A 15,920-nucleotide genomic window follows, 5' to 3' on the forward strand; every position below is an offset into this window, starting at 1 on the left:
CATTCCGTGATGGCGTTCATCACCAGGCCATTGAATTCACGCCTCCCTTTGTTAATTCCCATAAAGAAACGCCCGTTCTGGCGAAACAAGGGCTAATCAAGAGCAGCACATTAGAGTTATTGTTCTCCCTTTGTCATTCGTCCTCAACGACTGGGTCAATCACTCCCCCACCATATTCCTTGATTTACTTCATATGGTCATCAAAATAAGCAATTTTTAAGTAAGCAGTAGCTCCAAAAGGGAATATGCTCTCTAGAGGTCTAAATTTAGACATCAGCAAATACAGAAAATATCGTCTTGATCATACTCTCAGTTTTTATTGGGGTGATCATTATTCCCTTTTCTGGTCAAGCATATTTTTAAAATCTCCATTTGTTGTTCGATTTGCATCAGTTTTGTCGTACTGATGTCGAGGAACTGAAGGAAACCTGATGATTATTCTTTTCTTTTTTGTTTTCGTCGTGCAGAATTCGTTTTTTTTTTTGGCTCCCGTAATGAAGTGAACAAGATGTTTGCGCAATCCTTTCGTAGAGGGAGAGATTTCAATTCTACGAAGCAGGCGAATGCTATAAAATATGCATGCAAAACAAAACACAGATATCCTACGCTCATCTTTCTTCTTAACAGTGTTCCAATGTGGAGAACATCCAAAAATACTAAAATTGAAGATCTAAATTATAACTGCACGAACATGTGCTACCCCATTGAATCTCGATTCTTGACTGACTCTAAGTATTTTAACTCGAGGTGTCAGCCGGCCGAAAAATCAGTACTCTAGGCATCGGGCTCAGCCCTTCAAAAATAAGGCCTGTTGCTGCAAGGAAGATTGACACCGTGCACGGCACGGATGAAACTCCAAAATTCATCACATTTCCTGAATGAAATTCAAAATATGAGACAACGACTATCTTTGAACCAATGCACAGACAATCAATGATGGTTGAAAATCATGCCATCACACAGATTTTTTTCAAGCCACGTTCCCATAATTTATTTTGGAGAACTTGCACGAGGGATAGTCCATTTGGAACTATTGTACAAATGAAAACACATGCATGCGTTTGTCTTCATGAAGAACAGGATGCTGTCACAGCATGATTATCATTTGTGGTTGCTACAATCTTTCTGTAGTATGAGCAGACAGAGTGGGATCACCACATGCATATGCAGACAGGTCTTCAGTCACTTTTAAGGCTTGACTCTACCATTGTATAAACCACATGGGAACGAGATACAAAGACAATAAAAAATCGTTGTGTACCATTCAAAAATACATGAGAAGTGTTCAATTGTTTGCGAGCATGTTAGAAACTCAAATCCTCATTAAGACACCACAACTGCATAAAGATTGGACCACGAGAGATTTATGAACCACTTCCGACATGCAAAAGACAAGCTTAAGGTTTAATTAATCATTCATGCCCTTCCACAGGCAGCACATGCTAGAAAACTTGTACACATAAAAGTTTCATGGCAGAAGATGATGATGTCAGAACTTACCAAAAAATTGTATTAAGCACACGGGCAGAGTCTCCTAGTATGCCGATGTGAACCCTCACATGAAAGTACTGATTGTCTTTGGGTATACAAACAAGCTCCTGGATTCTGCAACTCATAGAAAATACTTCAGTATGCTTGCAATGTTTGTCAGCACAATTCTGTCTATCTAAAAGCACACATCTATGCGTACTAATTTCGTATTCAGAGCATTACCAAATCCTGTAGCAACACATGGTCCCTAGCCTAAATTCCCCTAGACGATGCCAAAGAAAATATATCCAAGTGATTACTCAGGTGTCCAATCTCTTCTTATGTATCACTAAACCACGTCCTTCCTAGCAGGACTTGGAGCATTACATATCCACCATATTGTCAAGGCTGTCCTCAACACACAGGCTAATTCAATGCATGCATGACCATATAGACATGAGTTTCTGGAAGCTAAAAGCCCATTGCACTCGCTGCATCAAAAATCATACCAGATGTCTAGGCGCATCATCAACAACTTCAGCAGGTTGATCTGGTCCAATGCTGGCCAAACAAGCTCCTTTACAGCTCAGATATTTCTGCATACTGTCGAAAGAAATTGGCAATAAGAAACCGAAAGAAAAATATAAATCATCTACTGATAAACAATCACCGCCAAGTTCTTTAGAGAAGAAAACTTGCAAATTTTCTAAAAGCCCCCCTCCTCTCTCTTCTAAAAATTCAGTCCATGCCAAGGATTTCAAAATCATCTAATGAACTAAACCAGGGTAACATATTTTTCCTGAAAAACCGCTCAGAAGGTCCATCCACGTAGTATGTCCATTTATGGAATCATATTTAGGTGAAAATAAGGTCCATTACAGATGTACGGAGTAAGGATAAAGGAAAAACTCCAGTTTCTCTTTCAAAGCCCAAAAAGAGAAGGATAAGCAGCCATTGTCTAGCATATCTTGTTAAGACTTTGAAACCCATCGCCTATCTTGTTAATATAATCAAAACATATGAAATGGTGATGAATCAATTAGAATTGAATCACGATTAAGCAGATGATAAAAGGGAAGCACATAAAACTCCAATCACCCAGAAATTAGCAACCTTTTGCCACAAACAAAGAAAAGAAATGAAGACCATAGCAAAAGAGATCAACAAAAACATAAAAGTAAAGGAACATTGAAATAAGATCCAAAAATGAATAATGTTCCTGATTTGATGAAAAGATTTAACTATTTTTACCATCCAATGCAAAAGAAGAACACCAGGAAGGGAAAAGAAATCAGTTATGAACGAAGAATCAAGCAAGCATCATTACAAATAGAAACGACAAGGGATAACTGAAGTGGACTTACATTTCACATTGGTTCAGAAGTGCAAGCTTATTTGGTACACACGACTGCCCAATTGACCTGCAAACTGAATCGCAGGACTCGCCTTGCCTAAAGGATGGAATAAGAAATCAAAAGGAATAGGCCCCTCCACATATAACTTGGATAAGTAGAAGGACTACTAACACTGCTTACCTTCCCACAATGACATTAATACCAGTCAGTCCTGCTTCTAAACTCTTGCTGCTAGCCCCTATTGCAGTTTCAATTGTAAAGCAGTGTTAATATTGTAAATAATAGCATCTATGCATGCAAAATCCTCTGATGCTTTTACAAGATAGATTTTTGCCTGGGTATTTTCAACTTACCTGAAGAATTTGCAGGCAGGGAGAAACAATGATGGAATTCGCTGAGATAAGCATTTTCATGAACCTGGAATAATGAGATCATTCAGATGTCACATTAATTATTTACAGAACTTAAATTCAGGTATTCTACAGCAATTACAAAGGAATCAGAGATATAAGCAAGTATATACTACGCAGAAAACATGAAAGAGAGGTGCAATGCACTCATCTTAATAATCTACGTATTACTTGTCCCTCAAAACTTAGTAAGCTAATATTTGCACTGAAACTCTATGTTACCTTAATCCTCTAGAATGCATAGCCACATTATCGCCACCAAGCAATCCATTAACAACGTATAATAGCTAGCATCACCCATAGTCCCACATCACAATGTTACAGATGAGAAAAGTAGACAGTGGCTAATAGGACTTTGAAAGATTTAAGGCTCGAAAAGAAGCATAAACAAACAAACACATTTACAAGCAAATATGGGGTGCTATGGAGCACATAAAACATGGATAGTGCAAACAAATCACAATACTCAGAACTACATACATGTCCAACAATGAGGGCAGGCATACTTCCAGTGGTCACATCATCAGAAAATATAATGGGCCACATGAGGTACTTCTCAATGTTTATACTGCAGTTCTTTTGTCGCAACGCACTCCTAATAAGCAGTCATAAAACTAAACATTTAACGTGAAGATCAACTTTATGACCTCATAGAGGGAAAGCAACCCAATCATAAACTTGAATATGGAAGGAAAAGACAGGTTTCTACTCCAAAATATCAAACAACAACAATATCTTTTAAAAGGAGAATCATTAACTCCCGTCAAAATGATTTGCTTACCACACTTTCGGAATTGTGACGGCATCTCCCAGTGCAGAAATCAAATACGCTACTGTAAGTACCTGTCACATGTAAAGTTGGCTTAATATCATCCACGCAAGACTTAAAGGAGGCTGTCTCATTTTAGAAGGAAAACTGCATTTCAGCACTACTTTCAAATTAGAACCGATTGCTATCCATCCAGCTGCCAAATAAAGGGAGTTAAATGCACATGTCGACCCTCATTTGAAGGTGCTCCATGATATGTGCCACAGAATTTTTTTTCATATAACTGAAATCATCCATACTTTGAGATGTTACAGATAATAAAGTGAAATATGCTAAAAGCATCTTGTGAGAAGCACATGCACTAGATGAAATCAGATGATGCAGGCAAAGCATACTTGACAAAACAAATCAATAAAAAAACCACCACCGTGTAGAACTTCAACTTTTTCTTGAAAAAGAAAAAAACCAATAAATTCGTCAAAATTGATGTGAGCTCAATATTATATACCACTATTTGTTTACCAGTTACATTCGATCAATATATACTCAAGATTGCAGATAATAAGGCCATAAAAAAAAAAAAAAAAAGAATACAAACATAAGGTGGAGCATAGTAGAAATGAATAATTTGCTAACAAGTTAAATTACTTTAAATAGTATTGTACATCTAATGAACTTTAGATACAGACTATTACAAAGATGCAGAAGAAGACTTAGCAATAAGTTCTCCATATTGATTAAGTAAAATGTACCTGCTGTAGCAGGCTTGGCTATTTTTACTTTGAGCACTTCATCCTTCTGAGTCTGCAAATCAATTAATAATGAAGCTATAGACTTCTGAACAACTCCAAGATAGAAAGTAAATCCAAAAGATAACTAAATACAAGAGAAGCATGGATGAACATACCCTACTTGGGTTCAGGCAGCATGACACACAATATTCATATGAGTTGCAACATTGTGAAAAGAGATTGCACCCACTACGTAAGCGAAAACAAGAAATTTCATTAGAATTCATGTATAAGTGTATGCAGTCAAAACCAAAAGTCTAATCAGCCTCAACAACTCACTAACAAGAGAATTTCTCTCCATTTTCTGGACAGCAGCGAGTCTGTGGATCTAGGGAAAAAGCATCACAAACATGACCTGCAATTCACATAATTTTTTCGAATGTTGAAACTATTAAAACAAAGAAAAACGTAAATTCTCACTGCATGCACAAAATTATGGCTGCTATGACATGTTGTTGGCTTCAATCAAGTATATTAAGGCAAATTAGTAGCAAAAGAGATTCAGGGCAATGAGATAACTACACGTTCATGGAAATAATACAGTGGTGAAGAAGATCAGAAATGACAAAGGCTCACCATTATCATCGGAAAGCATTAGTCTCCCTTGGACTGTGTTTCTACATATCTGCCTCTCAAGGAAGCTTGTATCTTTCCTGCAATGCAAAATTTTGCACTAAGATAGGATATCACGGATACATGTGATATTACCATGTGGTAAAATTCCCCAAAATAACATATGGAGCAGATGGCTGTCATTTAATCATCTCAAAATTTCTAATTGTTAGTACAAGCAAAGAGAAGCCAGAATTCATCAGCTGAACGTGTCATTATCCCCCAGCAGAATAAAACTCAGAGACCATTCAGGAAAGTGTTATGTATTGATAGCATCTAACAAGCACTATCATACCATAACCTTTATCCTAATGAGCGTATCTGAATGAGGAACTTCATTTTTCTATCACCCTAAAGATGTTCCCCTCTAACTTAACCTTGTGCACAAAACTTCTTTCCTGTTATAGTGTCCTCCATCATTACCATACAAATATGCACATGTCTACAAGATTTTAGCTGTTAAGAGCTCAAAACATACTGTGCCTCATCGTTCTATACTCATGTCTAGGCTGAGGAAATAACTCCTTGCACAAGATCAGACTGCAGTAAACTGATAAATAACTGAGTCCAGAAAATCCACTACCATATTAAAGACCATTGAAGACTGCTATGGGAAAGTAAAAATACTCGAAAGTAATCAGATAAATACAAGATTCCAAATGACAGTAGAAACTTATCCACTGGAATGACAAGGAAAACCGCCATAGAAGCTCAAAAGCCAGACAAACCATTAAGTTCTTTGGTGCGTGGATATATACTCATCTATCTCCGTCACTAAAAATCGGGAGCATGTTCAAATAACCAACCACCACTGGTATAAAACCTCATCAGTTAAGGGAAAGAGTACTTAAGCACAGTCTAGGCACCCGATTTAGTCACATTATCCGAATTACATAATTCACAGGAGAAAACGAGGATTGCAATAATGGGGGGTGGCTCTTGCAAATTTACACTGAGTGCTAATGCGGGGCTTATTTAGGATGAGTAATGCTAGCGATACAACTAAAGAAGCGGCCCACAAAATTGGTTTACAAAAGGGATGCTTGCGACAACCCATCAAGCAGATGATAAGCGAGCACTCAACAAGAGTCCCTCATGTGACTGTATCATTTTACAAACCAATCGGTCCACCCTCTTTGTCCCTCTACCATCAATGATGTAGGAAAACATTTTCCCATGAATACACCGTGAAGTTCCAAGACACAGTAAGTACCCTTTCTTGTTTCTGCACATTTACGTCATAAAATATGGTGATTTCAAAGAGAGATGCACAGCCGCCTCAAACTTCAGTCGAATGCAACGATTCTTCACAGGACAAAACCGAACTCTCCCCAAATCTTGAAAGCTCCCCCCCCCCCCAAAAAAAAAAAGTGAACTTTCATTTTCCTTAGACACGAGACAGGGGAGGCGATTAGCCACGCATGGAAAAATCCCCCCTTTTTTCTAGTTTTTTCCTTCGATTCTTGAATCCCCAATGACGGGAGACGCAATGCTATCGACGTGGTCGAGAAAGAAAGGGATTGAAAATTTGTACCTGATCGCCAGAATTCTCGACGAAAAGTGAAAGACGAGCAGATGCGAGATCGCCCATAACAAATTCCACCGAGATCTCCTCATCCTCGTACCCGGGAATTCAGGAAGTCATCGCCATCTCCCTCCCCTCCCTCCCTGTTCTCCCTTTGAAGTCTGTGTCGGCATCTGCAACGATCACGAGTATGGGTTTGGGCCTGGTCCTGGGCCTGTTCCTGGGCCTGGTCCTGGGCCTGGCCTGTCAAGCACAGGCTAAGCTCTCATTTTACAGCTTTTTGGTGGAGTTTTTGTTAGGTACACTGTACACACAACATTGTTTAAAAGTCAGGTAGATTTGATTTATGATAACTAAATTTCCGTGAGCTTTTACGATTAAGTTTATTGACTTTCGATTTTAATTGTCACATGCAGGAAAAAAATCATTTTCTCCTTCAAAATTGGTAAACTTAAAGTCCCTAAAATGAAAAACTTAAAAAAGAAAAGATAAAATGGAATATAGTGATGGCTGCCCAAAGGATAATAAAGTCCCTAATTTTTCTTTAATATTAGGTATAATCCCTCAATTTTCTTATTGTTCATTTTATCTTGAATTTGGAAAATTTACTTAACGTAATTCTTCTTTAAAATGTAACATCATCAATTGACGTGACAAGAACACCGCTAATATCATTATAATTTTCTTTGACTAAGAGTTAGATTTGCCATACTAACTTCCACGCGTAGCTTCCACATTATATAGCCTATAGACATCCCTTAATTATTATTTGAGCCTAGAATGAAAAGGAAAAAGAGAACGAGAGCAAAAAGGATTTATTGACTTGAGAAAATAATCAATATCATTATTTTGACTCAATAAATGCTAATATAACAGTGTGATAAAAATACATGTGATTTGACATTCCACCTTATAGATAAGAAAATTGTAAAAAAAAAAAAATTATTTTACTTTAATCAATTTTTTTATATACTTTAATCAATTTAGTCATAACATTTTAAATTGTGTCGATTGGATATTAAATATGTTCACGTTTTATCAATTAATTATATTGATTAAATTTTAGTTGAAAATTGTTACGTGAATGTTACTGTCTTACATGGACATAACTAGTAGCCTAGTACTAATATAAAATATAATTTTTAATTCTATTTTTGAATTATTTTATTTTATTTGAACTTTTTTTTGTTTTCTTTTCCCTTCTTTATGATATTCCTCTATAGAGTGTGCTCTTTTCCTGATTAAAAGTGCGGATACAACATTCAAGACAAGATGACAGAAAATACACGAATTTGAACAAAATAAAAGAGATAAATCGAAATCGGCCATCTTTTTTTCTAATTAAAACAAGCACAAAATCATCAAACATTAATTTTTGTGTTTTTCCTTTTTTCTGCTTATCTAAGAAGAACTCCAACATATATTTCGTCGAACAGCGGCAGAGCAGCGTGCGGGTCTTTCTGTCCTGTCTCTCTCTTCTCTGTTCCATCCGCGAAATGTCCGCAACCGGAAACCACCTGCTCCGCCTGGTGCTGTCGTGCCGCAAGATCACCGCCCAGGTCACCGACTCCGCCACCTCCTCCATCGTCGCCATGGCCTCCTCCTCCGAGCACGAGTTCCTCGCCCACAGCCGCGCCAAGCTCGACCGCTTCCCCCGCACCCGCCACGGCCTCTGGGACGCCCGCGTCGCCTCCCGCGTCGGCGAGAAGCTCGGCTTCCGCCTCGTCGGGATCGGCGTCGGCAGCGTCCAGATCGACCTCGACGAGGAGCTCGCCCGCCCGATCCGGCACCGCCGGATGGTGCTGCCCCTCTTCGACTCGGTGCGCCGCGCCGGGGTCAGCGTCGGCGGGGCCGAGAAATTGGGAGGGATTGGGCTCGCGACGCGCGAGTCGGGCGTCGCGTGAGTGTATAGAAAAGAGGGCTTCGGTCGAGAGCCGGCCGCCTGCTTGTTGCGGGTGAGTTGTAAGTGTAACCGGCGAACGAGTTTTGATTATGTGTTGCCGAAATTGGCCATCATTTGTAATTCCTTTTTGGCGATGGAAGAATAATGAAGACGATAGATTCTGAAAGTTCCATGTTTCATGCTTGGCATTTGAGTTTTACTTGCCGAGTTCTGTAGCACGAGTAGGTTGCAGTTAAAGCCTCAAGGTGTCTTTTTTTTCTTGGAGTGATTGGATGGTTTCAGTTCAGCAGCTAGATAAGTATAACAGCAAATTATAACTAGAAAGAAATTAGAAAGGGGTGATGCTGGGCAGGCCAGTGAACGTGACGCATGACCATTACACTGAATTTGGTGGAAGGGAAAAGGAGGAGGATAGAGAATGGCAAAGATAGTCAGCACTCTTGAACTTGCATGCAATCACACTGAAGAAGCACTGGCTCTCAAGCATTCCTGTTACAGAGGGTTGTTTAGCAGGATTTTTTTTTTTTTTTTGGATTGTTTTGATGTGCTGGAAAAATGTGGCGGCTGTCCATTTTGAAGCCACAGTTTATCCAAGGGGAACTTGGTCTGCATCTCTTTCTTCTTGAGATATGCTTGATTGAAACCGGAGTTAGTGAGGCGCGTGAGCTTGGAAGATTCGATTCTTGCTCTCTTGTTCATAAAAGTCTCCACCTCCTAATGGCCGTGTCTAGGTGTTTTAAGACTCTTCTCTGGTAGTGGATGTCCTTTAAGTTGATGCTGAGCAAATACTTTGTCAATTGTTCATAGACGAGGGGTATCTCACTTCTCGTCCACTTCATGTATGCTTTTAATAATGCTAGTGCCCCGATGATAATAATGTTCTTTGTATACATGTACAGTAGATTTTGTGTCCTGTGTCTCTATTTGCTTGGATGGTTCTCAGTGGTTTTGATACCATGAAGGGTTGGTTATAAGAATACAACAACTGGGATTTTCTCATGATTGTTTGGGTATGGCTGACTTGAAGTCAATACATTGAATTGCCGCTCTTTCTTTATCATTATTTTTGTGGGAATTTCTTCACAAGTTCTAACAAGCAACGTTTGATGGATTCATTTGCTTGAAAGCTGGATAAAGTGTTAGTCACTGAAGACTGGATTCTTTTCCTTTTGCCCAGACGTGGCGATACTATCACCTGCCTTACTTTCTGATCAGTGCCCTAGTCTTGTAGATTTTCTCCTGATCTTGCTAAGTCAAAAGAAGCCTTTCATATTTATAATCATTGGATGGGATGAATCTTTGTGATTTTCCAGATCTGGTCGTTGTTGGGGTTCCCAATACATTGACTCTACTTCAAGCCTAGGAGATTGAAGGAAAGGGGGCCTTCAATTAAGATGTTCATTTTGGTAGGTCAGCCTGTTTCTGCTTTACTTATGATTTATGTTGCTCTGGGTTAGTCGCAGTCCAGCTCGGTTGCTCAGTCTGCAAGAAAAGACGAACATACACAAACCCACAAGAGGGAAATGAAAAACAAAGATGGTGTTATAGCCATATGCCCTTCTTCGAGTCTCAAAGATTTCTTTGTTACGGTGAACGTACCAAAGAGCAGGCCCTTCAAAAGAGTTGAGAAAATCTAAACAAATAACTGACCTTGTTCGTCAGTTGTCATGGATGCGCACAGTTTCACTGATGTCAATCCTGCGAAAGATTAACGCCATCATCCAGATGAGATCGGCGCATCACTTAGTGAATCTCTGGCATGAAAAAACCAAGATCCTTTGAAAGAACTATGAAAATCTGAACAAACACTGAGCCCTTCAGCAATTCACAATGCTGCTTCACCAGGGATTCACTAGTGATAAATTCTGTATCAGGTACATTTTTCCCATCTCCCATCTCTACATTGGGTTGTCACTGGGATGCGACCAATGCTTCTTCCAATGAGGAAAAATTTGAAAAAATAACAGGCGAACTTCTCCTTTTATGACACTTTTAGGGCTATCCGTGTTGAAAATTCTTACCATGAAGCGCTTCTTGAGGGCAGTAAGATCCAACCATACTATTTCACAGGTCTCATATGTTTTTGTGTGATGACCAGAGCGAGAGGATTAGATAAACGATTGAGGCAGTTAAACATGTATATATGCATAGCAAGGATACAAGAAATGAACCTCTTACCATACGATCCTATAGATGCAGCCAAACATGTATGTATGTATGTTCAAGCAATGAAAATGAGTACATCAGCGGCTGCTCGATCACAGAAGCCGATGGAAGGCCTAATCACTCGCAATCTAAATCAGCACTGAGATCTCATCGCATTAGCTTGGAGCAGGTTTCAAACGCTTCTTCACATTCTGTCTAGCACTTTTGCCAAATGCAAACACGGTCCTCAATCAAACGGGAAAAGGAAAGTATAAAAAAGGAAATAGCAACGAGTGATTGAGAATCTCGTGAACCACAGAACTGTTGGAACAAAAAACCTATCAAACGTTCACTTATAAATTCAGGACACGCTGCCTGGTTATTTCCTGTTTCGAAACACCATTCTCTACCGCACGTGCCCAAGAAAAGAACGCCTTAATCAGGAAATAAACCGGCTTGACCTGATCCTTCCTGTGCTCCAGGCTTGCCCTGGTCTATAAATGTCGTTAGTGTCAAGTCCTGTCACCAGTGTCCTGAGTCCCTTTCACCACCGCAAAGTAGAAGAGTCACCAGAGAGAGAGAGAGAGCGACGTGTGAGAAGCGATGGAAAGGGTGACCCACAACGAGAAGAGTAATGTTTTGAGCGAGTACGGTGATCAGTTCCCAAAGGGTGTAAGGGTTCTCGTGGTTGACGACGACGTGACCTGTCTCCTCATTCTGGAGAAGATGCTTCAAGATTGTTCGTACCAAGGTAAACTTCACTGCACTGCTTCGTGTTTTCTCTTTTCTTACTTTGACTTCGCGTCCGCAATAATGTGCACGGTCATGTGGTTTTCTGTATCGAGTATTACTGGCTGTTAGGTATAATTGATTACCGTGACTGAACTGCATAGGAGAGAATTCTCACTTTCTTAGTCGAAGTAGCTGATTGCAACCAGATTTTTAAATCCAACATACGTACAGGCGAAGTCAACTTCCTATCTAACACTACAGACAATAATCTCAGATACCGAGTCTTGTTTCCCCTGATGCACTCTTCTTTTATAAATAGAAAGAGACAGAGATGACGAATGTAAGATTAGAAGATACTTTAATACGTTAATCTTAGGCAAGAACCATGATCAATCTCTGAACATCATCCAGTGTTGTTTCAGATGGGAAGTTGCAATTGGATTCCTTGTGCTTGTTCCTGAAGGTTGACGGTTTGAATGATATCGAGAGAAGTTTGATACTGGAATGCAGTCTTATGCACATAGTTTAGTCAAGTATCTGCATATATGACATGTATAATGTGTTTTTACAGTGACCAAGTGCCAGAGAGGAGAGGAGGCACTATCGATGATTCGAGAGAATAAGGGCGGGTTTGATATTGTCTTGACAGATGTTCACATGCCTGGCATGGATGGACTTCAGCTTCTTGCCGAGATTGCTAACATAGGGGTAACCTTGCCTGTAGTCAGTAAGTTCCCATATGTCAATCAATTCGAGTCAAACTCTTCAATTTATGGAATTGCTGTGATATAATCATTTTTTTTTGGTTTAAATTTGCTAGTGTTTTCAAGCGATTCCGAAAAGGACACTGTCTTGAAAGGAGTGAATAGCAGGGCTTGCGACTTTCTAGTGAAGCCGATTCAAATTAACACCCTCAAGATTCTTTGGCGACACATGCTTCGAAGCAATCGATCACCAAGCAAGAATTCTACTAAAGAATTGGAAACGCTGCACAATCCGACCACATCTTCATCTAACAATACCCGTACTCGGGCAGAGAATGAGGAAGAGAACTCTAAAAGCTCGAAAAGGAGCAGTGAAGAGGAAGCCGATCATGGCCAGAGCAAAAGCAGGGCGAAGAAACCTCGCTTGGTATGGACACCTGAGCTCAACCAGATGTTTATCACGGCCGTCAATAGTCTTGGAAAGGATGGTACGTGATATGCATGGGCCTGTTTCCTTTCTGAGTGAGATAACGGTTGACCTGACTGATGCGTTTATATATGACACGTGATGCAGATGTCAAACCCAATAAGATACTGCAAATTATGAGGAAAATGACGGGTGTTCCTCCTCATCTCACCAGGCAGAATGTCTCCAGCCATCTTCAGGTAAGACTCCCTAATTCAACCTCATTCAGAAAAGATTAATAGCAAATTGGAGAAAAACATGTCGGAGCTTTAACAACTGTATTTATTTCTTGAACTTCTGTGAGGAATGCTTGTTAAATCAAGCTTGTTAATTGTGCAGAAATACTGCATGAACTCCAAGAAGACAGGTGAAGCCTCAAAGCATCAAAGTACACATTCTTCTCTCATTAACAGCCCTGGCTTCGCCAATCTGACTCATTCCACTCCGCCATCGTTGTCATTAATCAGTTCCGGTGGTATCCAAAACTGCACCACTTCAGCTCAATATCCATCACGAGCTATGGCTATCGCCCCTGGACGGCAGTGCACATGTTGTAGCATGAGGATGCCCAAGTTGGTTGAGTTCCCAGATCATAACGCGTCCCCAATGTACCAAACAGGGCTCCAACCACAACCGCTTGTGCCGTTGCAGCAACCGAACCCACTTCTCCAGAACCACAGTTGCCAACAGCAAGCGAATGAATCAGCTCAATGCCCCTCGTATGCTCCCACGCCATCCGTGGGGTTCACCTCACCAATGAATGCCGCCGCAGGACACTATCTTTCCGCCACTACTAACCCACATCCATTGCACAGCCAGATTCCAACACATGACATTCAAAGCCTTAATTCAAGTGCTCCCCATCTTGCCTCTGAGCGGGGCCTGCCTGTCGCCCTCAGTACCATTGGAGCCAAAGCAAATAAATCCTGCGGCACCAATATCCTCGCTGCCGAAGGAGAGTTTTATTGCGGGAACGACCATAATCAAGTTGCTGAGGATTGCCAAGTATATACTGAGGAGGCTATGTTTGCAGATATTCTTGATCTGGTCAGTTGATTGGGTGGCTACAGCTCTTCTCCAGATTTGGATGATCAATTTAATTTTGATATAGCGATTGGCCATGATGACTCATTCTGATGAGTATTGTTTTCGTCTTTGATGCAGGATATCTTTGAGGATCTTGGGTTTGGGGAAGGCATTCCTTTTCTCGACAGCTACATCCAGGACAACGGTACAATGTAGGAGAAGAGAGAGTAATCTTCCTGCATTATAGGCATAGTTCTGTTAATAATAGCATAGATGAATTTGACTCTGGTTATTCTGGTTTGTATTGAAACAACAGCTATAAATGTAAATATTTCATTGAAATCATTGACATTCTCTCTCTCTATCGTGCACGCACGCATGGGCATGCCTACAGGAATGCGTTTGTGCTTGTCTTTGCGCACGCACGTTTAAATGGTGGCACAGATGTATCTATATATCTAGATTGTCGTCATACGTAACTATCGAATATATAACGTCACAATAGGAGCACCCGTCTATATCTTGCCCCTAAACTAGCATACCCAAAAGAAAACCAAAAGTTGTTTGATGGTAGATGAATCTTGAACGATGAATATTACCAATATCTTACTGTTGACGAAATTGTGGATGTCATTGGTGATTTGCAAGATAATTGGTGAACTCCGATTGTCAGTAAAAAAATTAAACTAAGCAGATAAAGTAACCTCTTGAATAAATCAATTAGGTAGAGCGTAGTTAAAAATGTTGCTAAACATGGTTTAATGACTTTTAAGTGTCTCAAAATTACGATTTTCCGATGTGGTTGTCAAAGTCACCTCAAATGTAGCTTACGCGTTTACACATGAGCGTAATGTGCAATACATATGACGTACATTCCCACCCTACGGTGACTTTCATTATAATAATTAGTGTCACTCAATTTGGACAAAAATTTTGGTGCCAAGTAGACTTGATTATGGGCTTGGCAACCCATGAACTCACCCAAGCCTAGTCTGTGCCCGATGGCCTATAGTTATAGCAACCTAGAAAATAAAAAATAAAAATATATGTAGATACAATCGAAAAAGAATAAAGAAATCACATTGCACAAGACAATCAAAACATCTGAGTAATAAACAAATCCAATGAGAACAATGTATACATTTTTCAGATTTAAGACACATCCCGGTTAGGTTCGAGCTAGACTTGCATGGATGTTTATGGGGATGGACGGGCTTGAGCCTCATTTTAGGCCCAATTCGAAGGTCCAGCTATGCCTAGGTTTGCCTATCGATCCCTCCAGTGTCGAATAACTTTTTTCCTACTAAACATTAAAAAATTTCAAGCATTTGGTATTTCAGTTCTATGAGTGCCTTGGATCGTTCTGCGGAGCGCTTGGTTGTGATGGTTTTTGAATCTTTGGTACATGGGACATAGAAGCATGAAACCTTCCCCTTGAATCTTCCTTGGACATTGATGTAAGAAAAGAACACCAGCCCAAAGGCTCGGCTCTTTACTGGCCAAGTCAGGGGCCTCAGCACCTCAGCTGTTGAGGGGCTTGTCGGCCACCTTCAGAAAGCAAGTCATCAGCCGGCGTTCAAAGAACCATCCTCTCGCGACGTCTATTCGGCCTCTGGATCTCCCATGGGTTCCGGCCTCCGGATGATCGAACTTCGTCGATCAATAGCAGCATCAGCATCAACTAACGGCCAAAACCCATCTGAGCTTCGGCTTATCGGAGAGAAGCGATCAAAACTCGTAACAAAAAAATACATCCCAATCATTCCGGCGATGTGAACACTGCCGAAGAATATTCCTGACCATATGCAATGCATCCAAAGACCAAACCATAAGGCAATTGGACTCTCTCAAGTCTTTTCTAACCTTCTGATTAAACTAATACCTACCCCTTTTTAAAATATGTTTAGGACCGTTTGGATCTTCTTGACCTATTCTTCCAACTCATCACGACAAATTCGGGCACGCCTCCAATGTAAACAGCAATGATAAAAATAATGTCTAGAATGCAACGG

The 15,920-nt window shown here is 40.2% G+C and overlaps 3 protein-coding genes across 4 annotated transcripts; 2 read left to right on the forward strand and 1 right to left on the reverse strand.

Moving 5' to 3' along the window:
* Nucleotides 1-546: 546 nt before the first annotated feature.
* On the reverse strand, nucleotides 547-7,066 carry LOC104456244. Of its 2 annotated transcripts, none has more exons than XM_010070994.3 (12): nucleotides 6,942-7,066; nucleotides 5,372-5,448; nucleotides 5,075-5,150; nucleotides 4,912-4,984; nucleotides 4,757-4,808; nucleotides 4,017-4,078; nucleotides 3,179-3,242; nucleotides 3,006-3,063; nucleotides 2,835-2,921; nucleotides 1,980-2,073; nucleotides 1,501-1,605; nucleotides 547-814 (listed from the first exon to the last, which is right to left on the reverse strand). In XM_010070994.3, exons 1-11 carry the CDS (start codon nucleotides 7,022-7,024, stop codon nucleotides 1,513-1,515), a joined length of 819 nt encoding a protein of 272 aa, XP_010069296.2. In that variant the 5' UTR covers nucleotides 7,025-7,066; the 3' UTR covers nucleotides 547-814; nucleotides 1,501-1,512. The 2 variants fall into 2 exon arrangements, with proteins under 2 accessions (XP_010069296.2, XP_010069295.2); XM_010070993.3 differs by having other exon boundaries at nucleotides 547-874.
* Nucleotides 7,067-8,319: 1,253 nt separating this feature from the next.
* On the forward strand, nucleotides 8,320-9,725 carry LOC104456245. Its single transcript, XM_010070995.3, has one exon. It carries the CDS (start codon nucleotides 8,429-8,431, stop codon nucleotides 8,834-8,836), a length of 408 nt encoding a protein of 135 aa, XP_010069297.1. The 5' UTR covers nucleotides 8,320-8,428; the 3' UTR covers nucleotides 8,837-9,725.
* A 142-nt stretch (nucleotides 9,726-9,867) lies between these two features.
* LOC104416167 (two-component response regulator ARR2-like) lies at nucleotides 9,868-14,216 on the forward strand. Its single transcript, XM_039300399.1, has 6 exons — nucleotides 9,868-11,731; nucleotides 12,284-12,439; nucleotides 12,533-12,904; nucleotides 12,991-13,082; nucleotides 13,222-13,929; nucleotides 14,047-14,216. The coding sequence occupies exons 1-6, from the start codon at nucleotides 11,584-11,586 to the stop codon at nucleotides 14,122-14,124; spliced, it is 1,554 nt and encodes a 517-aa protein (XP_039156333.1). The 5' UTR covers nucleotides 9,868-11,583; the 3' UTR covers nucleotides 14,125-14,216.
* The last annotated feature ends 1,704 nt before the right edge of the window (nucleotides 14,217-15,920 follow it).

The sequence above is a fragment of the Eucalyptus grandis genome, chromosome 8, assembly GCF_016545825.1.
Source record: "Eucalyptus grandis isolate ANBG69807.140 chromosome 8, ASM1654582v1, whole genome shotgun sequence".
In the NCBI taxonomy this organism is placed as follows: domain Eukaryota; kingdom Viridiplantae; phylum Streptophyta; class Magnoliopsida; order Myrtales; family Myrtaceae; genus Eucalyptus; species Eucalyptus grandis.

Excerpts from the sequence above, each read along its gene's own strand:
- LOC104456245 (XM_010070995.3), top strand. The coding sequence starts at position 8,429 with ATGTCCGCAACCGGAAACCACCTGCTCCGCCTGGTGCTGTCGTGCCGC.
- LOC104456244 (XM_010070994.3), bottom strand. The coding sequence starts at position 7,024 with ATGAGGAGATCTCGGTGGAATTTGTTATGGGCGATCTCGCATCTGCTC. Across the intron at positions 5,151-5,371 it reads AATGCTTTCCGATGATAATG|GTCATGTTTGTGATGCTTTT; the intron begins GTGAGCCTTTGT and ends TGTGAATTGCAG. Across the intron at positions 3,243-4,016 it reads GTCACAATTCCGAAAGTGTG|GTTCATGAAAATGCTTATCT; the intron begins GTAAGCAAATCA and ends TCATTATTCCAG.
- LOC104416167 (XM_039300399.1), top strand. The coding sequence starts at position 11,584 with ATGGAAAGGGTGACCCACAACGAGAAGAGTAATGTTTTGAGCGAGTAC. Across the intron at positions 11,732-12,283 it reads TCAAGATTGTTCGTACCAAG|TGACCAAGTGCCAGAGAGGA; the intron begins GTAAACTTCACT and ends GTGTTTTTACAG. Across the intron at positions 12,905-12,990 it reads CAATAGTCTTGGAAAGGATG|ATGTCAAACCCAATAAGATA; the intron begins GTACGTGATATG and ends CACGTGATGCAG.